At 37.4% G+C, this 21,713-nt stretch overlaps 1 protein-coding gene across 1 annotated transcript in view; it reads right to left on the bottom strand.

Moving 5' to 3' along the window:
• The window catches only part of COL24A1 (collagen type XXIV alpha 1 chain), a 400,363-nt gene that overhangs the window by 252,282 nt on the left and 126,368 nt on the right, over positions 1-21,713 (bottom strand). The window contains exons 15-19 of the mRNA XM_081222837.1: positions 18,233-18,286; positions 18,112-18,156; positions 17,810-17,863; positions 17,482-17,535; positions 13,119-13,172 (exon numbers count right to left, since the gene is read on the bottom strand). Of these exons, the coding sequence (XP_081078963.1) occupies positions 13,119-13,172; positions 17,482-17,535; positions 17,810-17,863; positions 18,112-18,156; positions 18,233-18,286 (261 nt within the window). The remainder of the gene's footprint in view (positions 1-13,118; positions 13,173-17,481; positions 17,536-17,809; positions 17,864-18,111; positions 18,157-18,232; positions 18,287-21,713) is intronic.

The following is a 21,713-nucleotide window of genomic DNA, read 5'->3' as shown; positions in this document are numbered from 1 at the left end:
GAGACTGCAGGTGGCGGAGGGGGAAAGCTTCGGAGTAGCGGAGGAGAGCACAGCAACAGGGGTGTGGAAGGCAAAGCGGAGAGATTCCGGCAGAGGATCGGTGCCCTCAGGCACACACCAGCCCGAGAGGCTTGTCTGCTCGGCCGCTGGGGCGGGCGAGGCTGGGAGCTGAGGCTCCGTATCAGCTTTCAGTCGGAGCGCAGGGAGAGGACTGGGGCTGGCGCGGGAAGAGAGCCTGAAGGGGTTAGTGCACCACGGCTAGCCGGAGGGAGTCCGGGGAAAGGGTCTGGAGCTGCCGAAGAGGCAAGAGACTTTTTTCCCTTTTGTTTCCTGGTGCGTGAGGAGAGGACATTAAGAGGGCTGATAGGGGAAGCGCCGGAGACAGGCGCAAGCCGCGGCTAAAGGCGCGGACCTCGGAGACGGGCGTGGGACGCTGGGGCTGCTGCTGCCGCTGCCGCCGCGGGGCCTGTGTGCGAGCGCGGGTCACTGTCCGCCCCGCCTTCCGGGGGGGCCTGTGCACCCCGCCACTGCCGGGGTCCCGGGACCCGGGGACGGCTTTCCCGGGAAAGCGCACGGAGCGCCTCGGGCTGCTGCAACGTCACGCCGGCCTCTGCCGCCGCAGGCCCGCCCCACACTGCGCGCCCCTCCCTCCCCTCTGCCTGAGTGAGCCAGAGCCCCCGAATCAGCGGCTCCTTTAAACCCGTCCTGTCTGAGCGAAGAACGGACGCCCTCCGGCGACCTACGCGCAGAGGCGGGGCCAGGTCCAAGGCTGAGACCCAGGAGCTGTGAGAGCAGAGACAGGGAAATCTCTCTGTGCAGCCTCGGAGGCAGCGGATTAAAGCTCCACGGTCCATTTGATGTGCCCTGCGTCTGTGGAGTGCATAAATGGACAGCGAATCATCCCAAATTGAGGAAGTGGACTTTGAGGACAAGATTTAAGACTTTCCCCCCTTTTCCTCTTTTTACAACGAATTATCCCAAATTGAGGAGGTGGACTTAGAGAGCAAGATTTCAGACTTCTCGCCCTTTTCCTCTTTTTACAACGAATTATCCCAAATTGAGGAGGTGGACTTGGAGAGCAAGATTTTTGATTTTTCCCCCTGCTCTCTTTTTGTGAATGTGTATGTGTAATCTTCTGTGTAAGATTCTCTCTGTATAGCTTTGCTTCCACCATATGTCCCAGGGTTCTATCGGTCCGTTTTTTTTCAATAATTACTTTTTAATTTTAATAACGCTACTATATTTCATACTTTATTCTATTTTACTTTACCTGCTCTTTCTTTTTTTCCTACCTTCCCTTCCTCCCTCCCTCCGCTCCTCCTTTCCTTTTTTCTTTCCTCCCTCCCTCCCTCCCACCCTTCTTTTTTCCACTTTTTCTTTCCTTCCTCCCTCCCTCCCTCCTGTCGTTCTTTCTTTCTTTCCTTCCTCCCTCCCTCCCTTCTTCCATTCACTCTTCCTTTTGCTTTCATTCCTCCCTCCCTCCCTCCTTTCTTTCTTTCTTTCCATCCTTCCTCCCTCCCTCCTTTCTTTCTTCCTTCCTTCCTTCCCTTCTTCCTTTCTTTCCCTCTCTCTTTCTTTCTTCTACTAATTCTTTCTTTCTACTTTTTCTCCCTGTTATTCTGAGCCGGGTGGATGAAAGGCTCTTGGTGCTGCAGCCAGGAGTCAGTGCTGTGCCTTTGAAGTGGGAGAGCCAACTTTAGGACACGGGTCCACAAGAGACCTCCCAGCTCCACATAATATCAAGCAGCGAAAATCTCCCAGAGATCTCCATCTCAACACCAGCACCCAGCTTCAGTCAACGACCAGCAAGCTACAGTGCTGGTCACCCTATGCCAAGCAACTAGCAAGACAGGAACACAACACCACCCATTAGCAGAGAGGCTACCTAAAAACATAATAAGGCCACAGACACCCCAAAACACACCACCAGACGTGGACCTGTCCACCAGAAAGACAAGATCGAGCCTCAACCACCAGAACACAGGCATTAGTCCCCCCCACCAGGAAGCCTACACAACCTACTGAAACAACCTTAGCCACGGGGGACAGACACCAAAAACAACGGGAACTACGAATCTGCAGCCTGCAAAAAGGAGAAGCCAAACACAGTAACATAAGCAAAATGAGAAGGCAGAAAAATACACAGCAGGTGAAGGAGCAAGATAAAAACCCACCAGACCTAACAAATGAAGAGGAAATAGGCAGTCTACCTAAAAAAGAATTCAGAATAATGATAGTAAAGCTGATCCAAGATTCTATTTCCAAGGTCCAAAATCTTGGAAATAGAATAGACAAAATGCAAGAAACAGTTAACAAGGACCTAGAAGAACTAAAGATGAATCAAGCATCAATTAAAAACACAATAAATGAAATGAAAAATACTCTAGATGGGATCAATAGCAGAATAACTGAGGCAGAAGAACGGATAAGTGAGGTGGAAGATAAAATAGTGGAAATAACTGCTGCAGAGCAAAATAAAGAAAAAAGAATGAAAAGAACAGAGGACAGTCTCAGAGACCTCTGGGACAACATTAAACGCACCAACATTCAAATTATAGGGGTTCCAGAAGAAGAAGAGAAAAAGAAAGGGACTGAGAAAATATTTGAAGAGATTATAGTTGAAAGCTTCCCTAATATGGGAAAGGAAATAGTTAATCAAGTCCAGGAGGCACAGAGAGTCCCATACAGAATAAATCGAAGGAGAAATACGCCAAGACACATATTAATCAAACTGTCAAAAATTAAACACAAAGAAATCATATTAAAAGCAGCAAGGCAAAAACAACAAATAACACACAAGGGAATCCCCATCAGGTTAACAGCTGATCTCTCAGCAGAAACTCTACAAGCCAGAAGGGAGTGGCAGGACATAATTAAAGTGATGAAGGAGAGAAAACTGCAACCAAGATTACTCTACCCAGCAAGGATCTCATTCAGATTTGATGGAGAAATTAAAATGTTTACAGACAAGCAAAAGCTGAGAGAATTCAGCACCACCAAACCAGCTTTACAACAAATGCTAAAGGAACTTCTCTAGGCAAGAAACACAGCAGAAGGAATATACCTACAATAACGAACCCAAAGCAATTAAGGAAATGGGAATAGGAACATACATATCAATAATTACCTTAAATGTAAATGGACTAAATGCTCCCACCAAAAGACACAGAGTGGCTGAATGGATACAAAAACAAGACCCATATATATGCTGTCTACAAGAGACCCACTTCAGACCTAGAGACACATACAGATTGAAAGTAAGGGGATGGAAAAAGATATTCCATGCAAATGGAAATCAAAAGAAAGCTGGAGTAGCAATTCTTATATCAGACAAAATAGACATTAAAATAAAGACTATTAGAAGAGACAAAGAAGGACACTACATAATGATCAAGGGATCGATCCAAGAAGAAGATATAACAATTGTAAATATTTATGCACACAACATAGGGGCACCTCAATACATAAGGCAAATACTAACAGCCATAAAAGGGGAAATTGACAGTAACACAATCATAGTAGGGGACTTTAACACCCCACTTTCACCAATGGACAGATCATCCAAAATGAAAATAAATAAGGAAACACAAGCTTTAAATGATACATTAAAGAAGATGGACTTAGTTGATATTTATAGGACATTCCATCCAAAAACAACAGAATACACATTTTTCTCAAGTGCTCATGGAACATTCTCCAGGATAGATCATATCTTGGGTCACAAATCAAGCCTTGGTAAATTTAAGAAAATTGAAATTGTATCAAGTATCTTTTCCGACCACAATGCTATGAGACTAGACATCAATTACAGGAAAAGATCTGTAAACAATACAAACACATGGAGGCTAAACAATACACTACTCAATAACGAAGTGATCACTGAAGAAATCAAAGAGGAAATTAAAAAATACCTAGAAACAAAGGACAATGGAGACACGACGACCGAAAACCTATGGGACGCAGCTAAGGCAGTTCTAAGGGGGAAGTTTATAGCAATACAATCCCACCTTAAGAAACAGGAAACATCTTGAGTAAACAACTTAACCGTGCACCTAAAGCAATTAGAGAAAGAAGAACAAAAAACCCCCAAAGTTAGCAGAAGGAAAGAAATCCTAAAGATCAGATCAGAAATAAATGAAAAAGAAATGAAGGAAACGATAGCAAAGATCAACCAAACTAAAAGCTGGTTCTTTGAGAAGATAAACAAAATTGACAAACCATTAGCCAGACTCATCAAGAAAAAAAGGGAAAAGACTCAAATCAATAGAATTAGAAATGAAAAAGGAGAAGTAACAACTGACACTGCAGAAATACAAAAGATCATGAGAGATTACTACAAGCAACTCTATGCCAATAAAATGGACAACCTGGAAGAAATGGACAAATTCTTAGAAATGCACAACCTGCCAAGACTGAATCAGGAAGAAATAGAAAATATGAATAGACCAATCACAAGCACTGAAATTGAAACTGTGATAAAAAATCTTCCAACAAACAAAAGCCCAGGACCAGACGGCTTCACAGGTGGATTCTATCAAACATTTAGAGAAGAGCTAATACCCATCCTTCTCAAACTCTTCCAAACAATATCAGAGGAAGGAACACTCCCAAACTCATTCTATGAGGCCACCATCACCTTGATACCAAAACCAGACAAGGATGTCACAAAGAAAGAAAACTACAGGCCAATATCACTGATGAACATAGATGCAAAACTCCTCAACAAAATACTAGCAAACAGAATCCAACAGCACATTAAAAGGATCATACACCATGATCAAGTGGGGTTTATTCCAGGAATGCAAGGATTCTTCAATATATGCAAATCAATCAATGTGATACACCATATTAACAAGTTGAAGGAGAAAAACCATATGATCATCTCAATAGATGCAGAGAAAGCTTTCGACAAAATTCAACACCCATTTATGATAAAAACCCTGCAGAAAGTAGGCATAGAGGGAAATTTCCTCAACATAATAAAGGCCATATATGACAAACCCACAGCCAACATTGTCCTCAATGGTGAAAAACTGAAACCATTTCCACTAAGATCAGGAACAAGACAAGGCTGCCCACTCTCACCACTCTTATTCAACCTAGTTTTGGAAGTTTTAGCCACAGCAATCAGAGAAGAAAAGGAAATAAAAGGAATCCAAATTGGAAAAGAAGAAGTAAAGCTGTCACTGTTTGCAGATGACATGATACTATACATAGAGAATCCTAAAGATGCTACCAGAAAACTACTAGAGCTAATCAATGAATTTGGTAAAGTAGCAGGATACAAAATTAATGCACAGAAATCTCTGGCATTCCTGTACACTAATGATGAAAAATCTGAAAATGAAATCAAGAAAAGACTCCCCTTTACCATTGCAACAAAAAGAATAAAATATCTAGGAATAAACCTACCTAAGGAGACAAAAGACCTGTATGCAGAAAATTATAAGACACTGATGAAAGAAATTAAAGATGATACAAATAGATGGAGAGATATACCATGCTCCTGGATTGGAAGAATCAATATTGTGAAAATGACTCTACTACTCAAAGCAATCTACAGATTCAATGCAATCCCTATCAAACTACCACTGGCATTTTTCACAGAACTAGAACAAAAAATTTCAAAATTTGTTTGGAAAAACAAAAGACCCCAAATAGCCAAAGCAATCTTGAGAACGAAAAACGGAGCTGGAGGAATCAGGCTCCCTGACTTCAGACTATACTACAAAGCTACAGTAATCAAGACAGTGTGGTACTGGCATAAAAACAGAAAGATAGATCAATGGAACAGGATAGAAAGCCCAGAGATAAACCCACGTACATATGGTCAACTTATCTTTGATAAAGGAGGCAGGAATGTACAGTGGAGAAAGGACAGCCTCTTCAATAAGTGGTGCTGGGAAAACTGGACAGGGACATGTAAAAGTATGAAATTAGATCATTCCCTAACACCATACTCAAAAATAAGCTCAAAATGGATTAAAGACCTAAATGTAAGGCCAGAAACTATCAAACTCTTAGAGGAAAACATAGGCAGAACACTCTATGACATAAATCACAGCAAGATCCTTTTCGACCCACCTCCTAGAGAAATGGAAATAAAAACAAAGATAAACAAATGGGACCTTATGAAACTTCAAAGGTTTTGCACAGCAAAGGAAACCATAAACAGGACCAAAAGAGAACCCTCAGAATGGGAGAAAATATTTGCAAATGAAGCAACTGACAAAGGATTAATCTCCAAAATTTATAAACAGCTCATGCAGCTCAGTAGCAAAAAAACAAACAACCCAATCCAAAAATGGGCAGAAGACTTAAATAGGCATTTCTACAAAGAAGATATACAGACTGCCAACAAACACATGAAAGAATGCTCAACATCATTAATCATTAGAGAAATGCAAATCAAAACTACAATGAGATATCATCTCACACCAGTCAGAATGGCCATCATCAAGAAATCTAGAAACAATAAATGCTGGAGAGGGTGTGGAGAAAAGGGAACACTCTTGCACTGCTGGTGGGAATGTGAATTGGTACAGCCACTATGGAGAACAGTATGGAGGTTCCTTAAAAAACTAAAAATAGAACTACCATATGACCCAGCAATCCCACTTCTAGGCATATACCCTGAGAAAACCATAATTCAAAAAGAGACATGTACCAAAATGTTCATTGCAGCTCTATTCACAATAGCCCGGAGCTGGAAACAACCTAAGTGTCCATCATCGGATGAATGGATAAAGAAGATGTGGCACATATATACAATGGAATATTACTCAGCCATAAAAAGAAACGAAACTGAGCTATTTGTAATGAGGTGGATAGACCTAGAGTCTGTCATACAGAGTGAAGTAAGTCAGAAAGAGAAAGACAAATACCGTATGCTGACACATATATATGGAATTAAAAAAAAATGTCATGAAAAACCTAGGGGTAAAACGGGAATAAAGACACAGACCTACTTGAGAATGGACTTGAGGATATGGGGAGGGGGAAGGGTAAGCTGTGACAAAGCGAAAGAGAGGCACGGACATATATACACTACCAAACGTGAAAGAGATAGATAGTGGGAAGCAGCCGCAGAGCACAGGGAGATCAGCTCAGTGCTTTGTGACTGCCTGGAGGGGTGGGATGGGGAGGGTGGGAGGGAGGGAGATGCATGAGGGAAGGGATGTGGGAACAGATGTATATGTATGACTGATTCACTTTGTTATAAAGCAGAAACTAATAAAAAACAAACAAAAAACAACAAACAAAGAAACAATAAACTACAATGAGATATCACCTTATATCTGTTAAAATAGCTATTATCAAAAATACAAGAAATAGCAAGTGTTGGCAAGAATGTGGAAAAGAGAACAGTTGTGTGCACTGTTGGTGGTAATATAAATTGTTACAGCCACTAAGGAAAACAGTAAGAAAGTTCCCCCCAAACTTAAGAATAGAACTACCATATGATCCAGAAATTCCACTTCTTGGTATTTACCCAATGAAAATGAAAACACTAAGTCTATAAGATATATGCACCCCCATGTTCATTGCAGCATTATTCACAAGAGCCAAGGTATGGAAATTTAAATGTTCTTCAACAGATGAATGTATAAAGAAAATGTAAATATCATTATATCATTATATACATTGTAAAATGTATATATCATATATGTATCTCAAAAATGTGATAAATACACACAAACACAGCGAAATATTATTCAGCTATAAAAAAGAATGAAATCTTGTCATTTCCAACAACGTGAACAAATCCGGAGGGCATTAAGCTAAGTGAAATAAGCCAGAGAAAGACAAATATTGTATGTTATCACTTATATATGGAATCTAAAAAAAGTCAATTTTATAGAAACAGATAATAGAATGGTTGTTGCCAGAGGCTGTGGGGTGAGGAAATGGGGTGATGGAGGTCAAAGGATACAAATGTTCAGCTATAAGAAGAGTAAGTTCTGAGGATCTAATGTACAGCATTATTACTATAGTTAAAAAAAATATGTAAGGGCTTCCCTGGTGGCGCAGTGGTTGGGAGTCCGCCTGCCGATGCAGGGGACACGGGTTCATGCCCCAGTCCGGGAAGATCCCACATGCCGCGGAGCGGCTGGGCCCGTGAGCCATGGCCCCTGAGCCTGCACGTCCGGAGCCTGTGCTCCACAATGGGAGAGGCCACAACAGTGAGAGGCCCACGTACCGCCAAAAAAAAAAAAAAAAAAATGTATTATATACTTGAAGGTTGCTAAGAGTAGATCTTAAGCATTCTCACCACAAAAAATTTATTGCACAGCAAAGGAAACCATAAACAAAACAAAAAGACAACGCTCAGAATGGGAGAACATATTTGCATATGAAGCAACTGAGAAGGGATTAATCTCCAAAATATACAAACATCTCATGCAGCTCAATAAAAACAAAGAAACCCCAGCCCAATCAAAAAATGGATGGAAGATCTAAATAGACATTTCTCCAAAGAAGACATACAGATGGCCAAAAAGCACATGATAAGATGCTCAATATAACTAGTTATTAGAGAAATGCAAATCAAAACTACAATGAGGTATCACCTCACACCAGTCAGAATGGCCATTATCAAAAAATCTATAAAGAATAAATGCTGCAGAAGGTGTAGAGAAAAGGGAACCCTTCTACACTGTTGGCTGGAATGTAAATTGATACAACCACTATGGAGAACAGTATGAAGGTTCCTTAAAAAACTACAAATAGAGCTACCATATGATCCAGCAATCCCACTTCTGGGCATATACCTGGAGAAAACCATAATTCGAAAACATACATGCACCCCAATGTTCGGTGCAGCACTATTTACAATAGCCAGGACATGGAAGCAACCTAAATGTCCATCTACATATGGATGAATAGATAAAGATGTGGTACAAATATACAATGGAATATTACTCAGTCATTAAAAAGAGCAAAATAATTCCAGTTGCAGTGACAGGGATGGACCTAGAGACTGTCATACTGAGGGCAATAAGTCAGAGGAGGACAAATATCGTATGATATCGCTTATATGTGGAATCTAAAAAAATGGTACAAATGAACTTATTTACAAAACAGAAATAGAGTAACAGGTGTAGAAAACAATCTTATGGTTACCTGGGGGAAAAGTGGGGAGGCATAAAACTGGGAGGTTGGGATTGACATATACACATTACTATATGTAAAACAGATAACTAATAAGGACCTACTGTATAGCACAGGGAAAAACAGTGGAGATATACATATATATATATACACACACACACACACACACACACACACACACACACACACACACACACATATATATATAACTGATTCACTTTGTTGTACACCTGAAACTAACGGAACATTGTAAATCAACTATACCCCTATAAGATTTTTTTAAAAAATTTAAAAGAATTAACTATGTGAGGTGATGGATGTGTTATCTTGATCTTGGTAATAATTCCACAATATATATCAAATCATCACATTGTACACTTTTATATATGCAATTATATTGGTTGATTATTCCAAGTTACTTCTCAATAAAGTTAAAAAATACCATAAAGCTTCTCTCATTAAAATAATGTGACAATTGCACAGGAATAGACAACCATTCAAGTGAAATAGAAAACAAAGTCCAGACACAGACCCAATAACCATGGAAATGTACTATATGATAGGGGTGGCATCTTAAAATCACTGAAGCAAAGACAAATTGCTTAACAAGTGGTTCTGGGACAATTGATAAGCCATTCAGGAAAATATAAAATTAAACATATATATTACAATATTCACAATAAAAAAACTCCAAGTAATTTGCTCAAGGTACTCAGACTAACTCCTCAATTCTCATTCAGAAGATATCTCAAAAGCACTGTACTTTCCAGATATTAACTTAAGCCTTTCATCACCCAATAACTAACAAAAGCTATCACAGAAGTATATACCTAGGACCATCATTTTGGTCTCTAATAGGATTACTTTTACTGGATTGTACTTTGACATTATAATAGCAATCTATACTCAAATATGGAAATCACACAATACCATGAATTGTTGCCCTTCTTTTGTACAAGTGATATGTTTTTATCCAAGGGAGAAGAAAAGCATATAACTGACCATGTTTCATTGTTTTGCCCAGTAGAAAGTTGAGACTCAAGTTTGCAATTCGGTTCTAATGAACGGTACTGAACTTTCTGGCTGTATTTTGGGGAAAAGGTTTTTCAGCCTCAGCTGAGTTTTTAACGCAAGTCAGAAATTGTTACTAGTCCCTGGTTCCCTTCCCTGCTTAGTCCTCAGAGAACTCTTTGAGCGCCCTCCTTCTGCATGCACACCTTTCTCCCACTCTTGGGATTTAGTATCCTACTTACAGAGAACACAGACTCTATCCTATTTGACCTCTTTCAACATCTTTTTCCTTTTAAAACAAATCCCTACACTTGTGCTATGCATAACTTATTTATTCTTGATCTTCCTTGCTTTTTAGAGAAATGCACTGACGTCTGTGAATTTCCCTCTAGGTGCTGCTTTAGGTACAACACTAGATTTTATAGTGATTTGTTACTTAATTCTAAATATTTTCTAATTTCCATTGTGATTTTTTTCTTCTCATGATGTTTTTAAGTTACCAAAGTTTATTTTACTGCTCTTAATACTGTCAATTTAAAACTTAATTGCACTGTAAACAGAGAATATAGCCTTCTGGAGTTGAGGGTCCAGGTGTAGTATTTTCAAACCTTGTTTTATAAAGCCTAAATTATTTTATCTATTACAATTGAGTCATCTAATAGCTTTATGGGGATGACTATACAAACATGTATCTCTAGTTCACTCTTTTGAGTATCAGGTATACAATTTTCTATACACTTATGAGACTAATTTCCTGTATGTCCTATAGGCACTTCAGCCCTAACAAAATCAAAACCAAAACATTATCTCCACCTACCCTGAGTATCCTCCTCCTTCTTTTTTATTCTCTATTTTTAGAATGGTGATCTACATTCTACATAACTGTTCAAGCAAAAATTATTAAATTTGTCTTTTATTCCTCTCTCACACAAGCTGAATGAACTGAACTGAGTGATTCAACTGCTGTGAATTATATTTCCTAATTATTTCTTGAAGCCACCTTTTCCTCTCTATTATTACAGGCCCTCATCATTAATCCCTTGGCCTTGCATTATACTCCTAAGCAGCCTTAGTCCTGTCATCTCTCCCTCTCTCCTTCTCTTTTATCTTTACTCTTTCTACCACTTATATGTTGAAATGCATGTCTGATAAGTTCATTCCTTTGATTAAAAAGCTTTGATCACTGTCTACAGGATAAAGTCAAAATACAGTACAACATATAAGATCCTTTACCTGAGAAAATTCATCTACTGTGCAAGTAGAAACTTTTTAGGCTTGATATACTGTTAAACATGCTATTTTAAATTCTTAGACATACAATTCTATTAAAAGCCTAATGTCAAGAAGTATTTAAATAGAGCTGTTGCCTCATATATGATATCCTACATCTTACATTCTTATGATCAAGAAGAAGTTATGATCTTTGGATTAGGCCCCATTTCCCAAAACAGCCTGGCACCAATTATTGAGAGAATACAGGTTAAATCTTTAGCCCCATCAAAAAATTTAAAATAGGTAAGGAGGAAGAATGGGCATAGGTTAGGGCTTACTACCTTGCAGGAGTCAAAGACAATGAGGCAATGTTTTGAAGCATGACTGCAAATCATAAAATCTCAAAGACAACAGAGGAAAAAAAATTTATGGAAAATTAAGTAATAAGCAAAAACATGGCCCATGCATCCTTTAACCTGGCTTTATATAAAAAAAGAAAATGATCCAAAACCATACTGATAACAAGGAGATGACACAGTCCTTCCTAGGACACGTACCATCTATAACTAAAATTACAACAGAATAATCCATGTTCATAAAATTAACTTTTAAAGATAATAAAAGATAAATTAGGTTCTGCATCCTCAGTATGAGAACACAGGTAAATATGATTCATTCCAGGAAGGTTTTCATGACAAATGATTAAATGAATGCAGGCTCATAAAAGATAAAGTTATATTAATCTGTTAATTACTACTTTGTTAATTATCATTTTTATTACTCAAAACAATTTCCTTCTTCCCAGAATGATGACATCAATACATTGCTGTATTTTACCTCCTATTACCTCTCTATTATTAAAAGTAGATACAATGTAGTTTTTTAGATTTTTGAACTATCAACATCCAATACGTTTTTAAATTAGACAATAAGAATAGATATTTGCTAAAGAAATCAGCCAACCCGAAAGACAGCTGTGGAATAAGAAATAGACCTTACAGTTTACAAAGAGAGGGAGAAAACACCAGGATGGTACTATTCCTAGAAACTATGCCTACTGCTTTGACACTATGGGGACTTTATTGCTCTGATTTATTTATTGTGAAGCCAAATTCACTTTCTCACTGTTAATGCTGCATCTATGACTCTGGATCAGATGTGAATGTCTATTTATATGTTTATGTATGCATATGTTTTGGTTTATATTTTTGAACTAGGGTGAGCTCCAGAAGCTTTATCTCTATGTCGTATATCTTTGACTCATAAAATGATTTTTTTTAAAGAACTTAAATGTTTCATCTCAGAAGCTCATGTCCTATGTAGTCTTAAGAAAAAGCCCCTCTACATCAAGCATTAAGCCAAAGTAAGAATTTCAAATATACAAGCAAATCTGATATATCTGCTACAGACTTAATTGCATTTATTCTAGAATATGAGATCCAAATGATATATGCATATTTAAAAATTGGAAGCATTCTGCATTAAAAATTCAATGGCGTTTAGGCCCTGAAATTTGATTGCTCCAAGCATGTGTTATTAGTAGTCGTTGTGCAGAACAAATAAATCAGCTGTGACCTAACCAGGACTATAATGTAGCTAATACCTTTTCTATTTTCTAGAGATCACTGTTGCATACCTTCTGACATAACAGAAAAAATTTAGTCCGATTAGATATAAACTTTAAAGAGAATCTTTCTTAAACCTATTACCTAAAAGCATGTTTTACTAATCAAGTTTAATTTCTATATTTATTTAAATTAATTATATCCCCACCAACATTTTACCTCTGGTCCTCGAGAGCCAGATGGTCCTTGGGGTCCTGGGTTACCTGTTTGGCCCTAAAACGTGGGGGTGGGTGGGAGAAATCAAAGTATAAACATTAATTTAATAAATATGATTTAAAAAGGAAACATATGGTAAGCAAAAAGCACTAAATATATTATGCCACACAAAGTTGTAATGACTTTCTGGCAAACAACACTCAATATATAATAATATGCCAACGTTTTAATGACTATTCAGAAAGACTTAATTTATAACCATCATCATTGTAGAAAACTTATTATATAGAGATATGTGTCCATATATATATATATATATATATATATATACTCCTAAATGTTAGGGCTACAAACAAATTAATGGAAATCAAATCAAGGAAAAAAATTGTGTGTGTGGGTATGTGTTACCCAGAGATAAGACAGTAAACTTTGACTTAAAGTAGGGAACTCTAGATGAAGAACTGTTTCCATAAAGAGCCAGGGTCCTCTGATTGTCTCTGAAAATTCCTTTCTCCTTTGATAACTATAAGGGGCCTGATTTTGTAATTAAGAATCACCTGGATTTAAATCCTTGTTGCTTAATCTCTCTCAGCCTCAGTTTTCTCACCAATAAAACAGGAATAATAACAACAGTAGTAACATTCTTACAGAGTCATTATAAGGATTAAATGAGACAATAAATGTATAAGTGTTAAGCACAGTGCCTAGCACATAGAAAGTACTCATTAAATGTTAATCAATTTTATAACCATTAATCCTTCCCTTCACGTCCTCTCTCCTCTCCTGGATGATACCTAGAATTCCTAGATTGCTTTAATCCTTTAACTAAACTTCTGAGGATTCAGTTTCAATAACTCTGCAGCCATTTTCTGACATTCAGGCTAACAGTGTGAAATCAGGGCTGGAGAAGAAGGTCCGTGGAAAGAGAAGTGGGTAAAAGCCTGCTACTAGAGAGGGCTGGTGATGCTCTCAAGAGAGGAAACTACAGAACAGGAAAGGCCGGTAGTCTGATACCCTTGTTTTCATAAAAAATATTGAATTCATTACTTGTCATATTAAATTTCTATGTGAGCTTTAAATATGACTTAAATAGGTCTCAGAATACATAAAATTGCTTGCATTTTTTATACATAAAATTTTATATATAATATGGGTTTATCCACTTTCCAAGAAGTAAAGCACAGTTTTCCATATGTACTAAATTCAGCCTTGTAGAGTGCTAGAGTTATCTGGAGTTAAACAGTACACAATACAACTACTGCAATCAAATCTAGAGAAAAGTAATAAAGTATTATGCAGAAGTTCACTGAAGTTCCCCTAAATAAACAAAATTATAATCCATCATACTCCATCATAATCAGTATCTAAGGGAGTCAAATTCTTAAAATGAATATTACCTCCAAGAGATAGAGATGAAGTTCTCACTGAGGCCCTCTAGTGGCAACATCTAAACAAGACACTAAATTTACAAGCTTGAGGAAAAATCAGCATACACTAGGCCTTTGTTTTCAGAAAAGTTGATTGACAACCCGATATTTAATAATATAAATTGTGGAATAATTTTATTCATCCTTCAGAAAAAATTTTCATTTTGAAAAACTTCAATGGCAAGTTTCCTTGAATGTCAATTCTCCTTTATAAAAACTGAGTTTTCAAGTAACTTTTAGAGAATTGAATAATGATTAAAAGTAAACTTCTACAAATGACAGCAACTTCTAGCTAAAAAAAAATGGAAAGGACATAATTGTATTTATTTTCTCTTTTTAAAAAATAATATTTCTTAACAACTTCAGATTGGTAGTTTCCTCTTAAATACTTGCAGATTAAAAGCTTCCCTATTCCAGAATGTTAAAATCCTTCTGGATCAGGACATTCTTTTATCTTGAAAACATTCTTTTATGTTATAACTTAGATCCATTTGGAAACAGTATCAGTGATACCAACATTTTATATAACAGAAAACCAAAAGTAGGAGATATAAAATAAGAAAGACATTCTTATGACTTTGGCTTTCTTTGCATGATAGTAAACAAATGATTTAGATAGGCACTAACTTGTATGATTTATTTTTAATATGATTACTGATATTGTGTACGTAATTTTTCATTAAACAGGTGTCTCCTTCCATAATGAGGAAAGTCAAACAACTACAATTTTTTTCTAAAAATAGATAGAAACAAGTGATAAATAAAGTAAAAGTCTAAAGGCAAGGCCATCTCATAAATATTAATTCATAAGTCTCTATCCTATCTTCAGTCCAAAGTATGTATATTTTGAAGATCTGATTAAAAAAAACAAAAAATAGCCAACTGTTTCCTACCAAACTAATCCCTGCTGACATTAAAATATTTTTATTATAATAGTACAAAGAAGGTATAACACGAGCAAGCAAAAGCCTCACGCTCACCATTTCATGTTCCCTGCATCACTGCCTTAAAGAACCACATTAGAGTTTCTGGTGATTCCAGGAAAAAAAAAAAGTAAGGTTTTAAGACAATGTGCTAAAGGTAAAACAGGCTGTCTTTGCTTTAGTTTAGACTAGAGCAACGTTGGTAAGCATTATTACTAAGAGAGGATTAAAGAGTCACAGAGCTGCAAGGAACCTTACATATGATATAGACTGACTTTCATTTTAAACCCGAGAAACTGGATACCATGGTGTTTAAATGTCCAAGGTCACAGCAGGTCAGTGTCAGGGCTGGAACTAAAATCTACATGTTATTCAGACCAGCAATTCCCCCTCTCCCACCCTAATAAACATGTTATCAATATAAATTGAATCAAAGAGTAAGGAAGACAGTAAAAAGGTTTACCTTATATAAGCATGATATTTGACTCTGGTTTTCTCAAGTAATTAATTACAAAGTGTAAGAGAATAATATAAATTATTTATTACTGAGTACTGACCTTAGAAAATGTGTCATACCACTTCCTTTTGCTGTTATCAAAAGTTAGAAAACCCTCACATTAGAAAAAAATGAAGTTATAAGAAGGGTCAATCACTGCAGATATTGAAAGTTCCTTTTACGTGGTTTAGAATCATCCTCGAGAAATAGAAGCTTTTTGTTAGCTTGACCTATACTCGTGCCCCTTCTGAGATTCAACACCACGGCACAGGTCTGGGTGGATGGCTGACTGAGTGAAAACTAGTTAAGGCAAAACGCACCACCAACATGTCATTAGATAAATAGATGCCAACAATTGTTCTTTGGATTAAATAATTCCTGGGAAATGTATATGAAATGCTGTCAATGTTAGAAGTCATAAAGAATGGTGTATGTAAAGTTATGTAACTTAATGCTGCTTCCTTTGATGCAAAAATAAACAATCCAAAGATGAGACGGTGGAGTTAGAGGGAACATGATGAATTGCTTGGGAAAACAACACTCTTTTATGTTATATTAATAAATTATGATTTTGTATCTAAGTTTTTGTATCTACAATCACCTTCACAGAGTTATAATCAATAGTAAAACCCTAAAACAATCTTAAAACATTAAAGCCCAGAACACTATGGCACAGTGGCTAAGTGCATGGGTTCTGACATATGTGATTTCCTAGGTTTGCCCAGGTGGCTACTAACTAACTATGGGACCTTGGGCAAGTTATTTAACTCTCTGTGTCTCAGTTTCCATAATTGGTAAAATAGGAATAATAATAGTCCCAACTTCATATGATTGTTTTAAGGATTAAATTAGATGTATAGACCTTAGAAGAGCACCTGGCACTTCGTAAGCACTCAGTAAATGTTAGCTATAATAATTATTATGATTTTTAATATGCAGATAAATACCTTTAACTCATGTTTTAACCATTTTTCATTTAAATGTTTTTAATTATTCAGTAACTTTAGTTTTATAGTTTCTTGGGCTTCAAGTTAACTACAATACACGGTATCCTTTTATTTCAATTAATTGATGGTCAAAGGTTAAAAAAAGACAAGGGACTAGAATATTTGGGCCCATAAGAGAGTGTGACATGCTATTTTTTCTTCCGAATGTTTCCTTAATGAAACATATCTGGATAAATTAAAATATTATTTAAGGTGCCTTATATTTTCTGACTTAAAATCTACTGCTTAGTTTAAATACTGTCTATAATAGATCAACCAAGATCTTTAAGGCTCACAGAAATTTTGTCTTTGGCCTGGGATGGGGTGGGGTGAGGAGGGTGAGATTCAATAATCTATGGAATGTTAGCTAAAAACTTCAAGGATTAGCTACATTCTAAAAGTGGAGAGATAAACACCACACTGGTAGTCTTACATCCTACTTCTTACATTCCACAAACAACAACAGGTTTCCAGACTCATGCCATAGTGTGTACTCTATGAATCAGAAAGAGCAAACCAAAAGTTCAAACCTACTGAAGGTCCTGGCTTTCCTCTCATCCCTGGTGGTCCAGGAAAACCCCTAGTGCCCTAAAAGAAAAGAACAGTACAGTGAAGACAAAAACTATTATACGACAGAAGGCAGATATGCCTCTATTTACAAATTACTAAAAAAATTCATGGAATTATTCTAAAATAATTGAGAAAACTGCTTTAAACAAGACTTGTAAAACCATATTGATACCATATCCTAAAAAAAATAGAATCAATGATTAAAATATCAGTACTCCTTTCTTTTTAAAGAATTTATACATTTTCAATGGCGTTTGTTGTATTTATATAAAATTAACAGTAAAAACATTACCTTGTCTCCAGGATACCCTGGTTCTCCTGGCTCTCCCACAATGCCTTGTTCACCCTGGAGAGCACAATTTCACGTGAAGACACTTAAGCAATGCAAATGTGGCAATGTTATAAGAAGGCAAATACTAGTTATACAAGAGTTAATTTCTCTATTTTTCCTACTTCTGAGAAAAATTACATAATTGATAGTACAGATTAGATCCCATATATTTTAAAACAAGTATTTTATAAGTTGTGTGGATTCAAAAGAAAAGTAAATGTGATAAGAAATCATCTCTATGACAATGTAAATATTTAAATCACCTTATCACCTTTGATTCCAGGTAGGCCCTTATTCCCCAAAAGACCCTAAAAAAGAAAGTGATACTTTGTGACATCATAGAAAAATCAAAGTGAAATATCCATTATAAAAACAGAAACATACCATTGGGCCAGGGATTCCAGAAGGTCCAACTGGTCCCAGAGGGCCAACACTGCCCTGAAAAGCAATAAGAAAAGAAAGGCATCCTTGAGAACTCAACTAGAATTAAAAAGAGAACATGGTAAACTTAATTAACCCAGATGGTGGTCCATCTCACTAAGCTCCCACACATGCCTTATTCTTCAACAACTTCTTTTCCTTTTCACATTTATAAATCATAGCAATCATTCAAATTTTAATGAGGTCTATCCTGTTTCCTGAAGCCTACTCATACGGATCTTGTCCACGAGCCTCCTTCCCTTCCTTGAGCTCCTATAATACTTACTACCCACACCATTCATTTTGAAGTATTTCTCCAGAGAGATAATATCTTGATGATAGGGGAAATACTTTAGTGCCATGTTCCCAGGAAGTATTCAATAAACACTTCATTTGATTGTCTTAGATTTTTCTTTCACCCATTTATTCAGCAAACATTTATTGGGAAGTTACTATGTGCCAGGAATTCCAATGATTTTATTTCATGACTTACAACTTGCAGACAATAAAATTTACTATAATTTTAGGGAACTGAGTAGTAAACAAAAGGCTCTGCTCTTCTGGGTTTCTCTCATTCATTCATCATTTAATATTTATTGAGCATAATATGTAACAAACATTGTAGTGTTGTATAGTAGTGCTGAGGAAACAAACATGAAAGGGACATAGACACCAATGTCAAGGTTTTCAATTTAATGCTCCAAAGCAAGACTACTCAAAAACATTAACTACCACTATCATCTCCTGCAAGCAACAGACCTAGAAAAACTTCTTTAATATGTCATCTTAGAATGTAAAGGACAACTTATAAGGGTTTTCGAAAGTAAAATTTTAAAAAATAGTGGAAATCTGTTGATTGTTTGGAGCCCACTAAATTTTTGTGTTATTGATGCCTTCATTTTCCTTCTTTCTCTTGCAACCTCTCTGTGCCTGGCTAACATATCATCCTTCATCTTCAAATACCGAGTTGCTTTAAACCTCCATTTCATGCTTTCCAAGTGTTAAGGAACTTTTTAAGGTGTATTTGCACAATGATGAAAATGTTGCCCTTTTTAGTTGTAATCCAAATTTCTTAGGAGAGCATCCCAAGCCCTTACTACTAGTTTTCCATCAACTCTTTCAGTCTCATGTCCTTCCATTCGTCCCTACTCTCCTTTGACTTCTTCCTCCTCCAAACACAACATTCTAGACACAATGGTCTGTGTTCTAGCCTCTGAACATGCTCTCCCTTACCACGTGCTCCAACCCTTTGAAGATACAGTTACCACTACTGGAACGTCCTTCTTCTTACAGTACTGAGTATACTGCCCTGTTTTTGGTTTTTTGTTTTCTTTTTTCTGTTTTCCTAATCTGTGCATTACGTGAGAGCAGAAGCGTGTTTTATTCATTTCTTTTATATCTCTGACCCAACATAATAACTGGCACATAATAGTTTTTAAATAAACTATGGAATGAACACTGGAGGAAGTGATCAACTTCAAAAATAAATTTAAAACTGATTTCCAGAGGTCTACGTCCTGACATAATGGCACATTTCTAATAGTCCACATTTATATAACTACAAATTTCAGAATGGAAAATATGACATCTTTACTTTGGGGTGAGTCTTAAAGTCTGTGAAATATAACTACTATATATTTCCAACATGTGTAAGCCTGAAATACATGAGACTGCAAGAGGCAGAGTAATACTTTCCAACTTAATGAACAGATATGCAGTATTAATACATCATTGACAAATTCTATCAATAAGAAATAATTATTCTTATAATTACAATGTCTAGTTTATTCAAAGTTCATAGCTTTAAAACTTATGATAGTTTAAAAAATACAGGGCTCTTGCCTCCGGAGACTGGTGGAGTCGGGTGGGAAGCTTTAAACAGTTTCATGCTGGACCTCACCCCAGATTTTCTGATTTGATTCCTCCCCAGTGAGGCCCAGCATCGGTTCAAGATTCCCACATGGGGCTTCCCTGGTGGTGCAGTGGTTGAGAGTCCGCCTGCCGATGCAGGGGATGCGGGTTCGTGCCCCGGTCTGGGAAGATCCCACATGGCCCGTGAGCCATGGCCACTGAGCCTGCGTGTCCAGAGCCTGCACGTCCGGAGCCTGTGCTCTGCAACGGGAGAGGCCAGAGCAGTGCGAGGCCCTCGTACCGCAAAAAAAAAAAAAAAAAAAAAAAAAAAAAGATTCCCACATGATTCCACTGCAGGCTGAGAATCAAAGTCTAAGCACAATGACCTTGAAGTCCTTTCACAGAGGACCAGAGAGAAGTTTGGAAAAGGACGAAATATTCTGAAGCCCTGGTCTATAGTGTGTATGTGTATGTTTCTTTGTATGGTTTTGTCTATTTAGGTTTGCTTTTACCATTTGTCCTAGGGTTCTGACTGTTCGTTTTTTGTTGTTGCTGTTGTTTGTTTTCTTCTTATGAGTGTGTGTATATGTTTATTTGTGTGATTTTGTCTGTTTAGTTTTACTTTCACCATTTGGTTTGGGGTTCTATTGTTTGTGCATTTTTCTTTTTTTTCCCCTTCTTTTTTCTTCCTTTTCATCTGACCCATGTGGGTGGCAGGGTCTTGGTGCTCCAGCCAGGTGTCAGGTCTGAGCCTCCAAGGTGGGAGAACCAAGTCCAGGACACTGGACCACCAGAGACCTCCTAGCCCCAAGTAATATCACTCGGTGAGAGCTCTCTCAGAGATCTCTGTGTAAACACTAAGACCTAGCTCCAACCAACGGCCAGCAAGCTCCAGTGCTGGATGTGCTACACCAAACAACCAGCAAGACTGGAACACAACCCCACCTACTAGCAGAGAGGCCACCTAAAGTCATACTGAGTCCACAGATACCCCAAAATTCACCACTGGATGCGGCCCTGCCCACCAGAAGAACAAGATCCAGCCCCACCCACAAGAAAACAGGGACCAGTCCCCTCTGCCAGGAAGCCTACACAAACCACTGAACCAACCTCACAACTAGGGGGCAGATACCAAAAACGACAGGAACTAGAACCTGCAGCCTGCGAAAAGGAGATGCCCAATACAGTAAGTTAAACAAAATGAGAAGAAAGAGACATACGCAGCAGATGAAGGAGCAAGGTAAAAACCCACCAGACCTAACAAATGAAGAGGAAATAGGCAGTCTACCAGAAAAAGAATTCAGAATAATGAAAATAAAGATGATCCAAAATCTTGGAAGTAGAATGGAGAAAATACAAAAAGCATTTAACAAGGACCTAGAAGAATTAAAGAGCAAACAAACAATGTTGAACAACAAAATAAATGAAATTAAAAATTCTCCAGAAGGAATCAATAGCAGAATAACTGAAGCAGAAGACCAGATAAGTGACCTGGAAGATAAAATTGTGACATAACTACCACAGAGCAGAGTAAAGAAAAAAGAATGAAAAGAATTGAGGACAGTCTCAGAGACCTCTGGGACAACATTATATG

This window comes from Mesoplodon bidens (assembly GCF_964165515.1).
Source record: "Mesoplodon bidens genome assembly, chromosome: 2".
Lineage (NCBI taxonomy): Eukaryota > Metazoa > Chordata > Mammalia > Artiodactyla > Ziphiidae > Mesoplodon > Mesoplodon bidens.
Note: the sequence above shows the minus strand (reverse complement) of the source record. Positions and strands in the feature narration are given on the sequence as shown.